General features: G+C 34.5%; 1 protein-coding gene across 1 annotated transcript in view; it reads left to right on the top strand.

Annotated features, from left to right (window-relative positions):
* The window catches only part of LOC108244981 (fish-egg lectin-like), a 2,438-nt gene extending 1,772 nt beyond the window's left edge, over positions 1-666 (top strand). Inside the window, exon 5 of the mRNA XM_017431555.3 lies at positions 300-666. Coding sequence (XP_017287044.1) covers positions 300-441 — 142 coding nt within the window. The 3' untranslated portion in view covers positions 442-666. The remainder of the gene's footprint in view (positions 1-299) is intronic.
* The last annotated feature ends 488 nt before the right edge of the window (positions 667-1,154 follow it).

The raw sequence follows: 1,154 nt of genomic DNA, 5'->3' as shown, positions 1-1,154 counted from the left end.
TTTTAGGAAAATGCCCTACGAAATCAGGCATTTTAGCCGCAACAATCACAAAAAATGCCCATGAAATTGCTTTTTGTCTTTTAACCATTAGCGTTTTGTATATTGTGACTTATGCATTTACTCTACCTGTATATTTACAGAAAAGGACTACATGGTTGCACAAAGTTAAATAATTTTAAACGACACATCAGATATTTTATGAATTTGAAACATTTTAAACGTTAAGTTGAAAACTGATGAATGAGATGAAGAATTTTCACACTCAACTCACACTTTTTATTTTGTTTTTTTTTTTACAGAACTGGCATCTCTAACAGCATGCCAGAAGGCAACGACTGGGTCCAAATCCCATTTTGTCTGTCCATCAAGCATGTGAGCTACGACCTGGGACGTCTGTGGCTTGTGACTGAAGACGGCCTCATCCTGCAGTGTGATCAATAAAGTGCTGATCATTTCGCCTGAAATGATATTTATGAAAACAAACAAACATTTTATCGAAACTCAGTTTGAAGACTTAGTGTTAACCTGTTTTTTTTGGCAGCAGTCAAAGATTTTATCTGGTTTAATAAATGTTTCTTGTATGAATTTGATTTTCAGGTCCGTGTCTTGAAGGATCTTTTGAATAAAATCAATGTGTTAAAATAAACTGACATTTTGTTGCATTTAGGAAAAGATGTAATGAATTGTCGTCGATGATTGTCTTTGTTTTCATATATTAGTTACTTAAAGCCTGAAACCCTGTTTTATGTTCCAAAAAAAGTTAAAAAACAAAAACAACTGGACTTCTATTCTGTAGCTGAAGACGTTTCGCTTCTCATCCGAGGAGCTTTCTCAATTCAGAAATAGAGAGTGTGGAGTTGAGCTTTTAAAGCTGAGATGTGATGTAAGCTGGATTGCTTGCAAATTGTTCTCTCTCTCCTAACAAAATCTCATTCAAAATCTCTTTTCCTGGGGAGTGATTCCACATTAAGAACCAGACAAAGTTAAAACAGATAACATAAAGCAGACCAGTTAAAACATTCGTAAGTCAAACTGAAGCAGTAGCTTTTGGTAACAAGACACTTTTAAAATAACCTGAATTTAGCAGGTTGTCCAGTTTGGTTTGTGTTTGAGGCACGACAAATACAAAACTCTCAATATGATGTTTAAAAGAC

This window comes from Kryptolebias marmoratus, linkage group LG1, assembly GCF_001649575.2.
Source record: "Kryptolebias marmoratus isolate JLee-2015 linkage group LG1, ASM164957v2, whole genome shotgun sequence".
NCBI lineage: Eukaryota > Metazoa > Chordata > Actinopteri > Cyprinodontiformes > Rivulidae > Kryptolebias > Kryptolebias marmoratus.
This window is presented reverse-complemented; position numbering and strand designations above follow the sequence as displayed.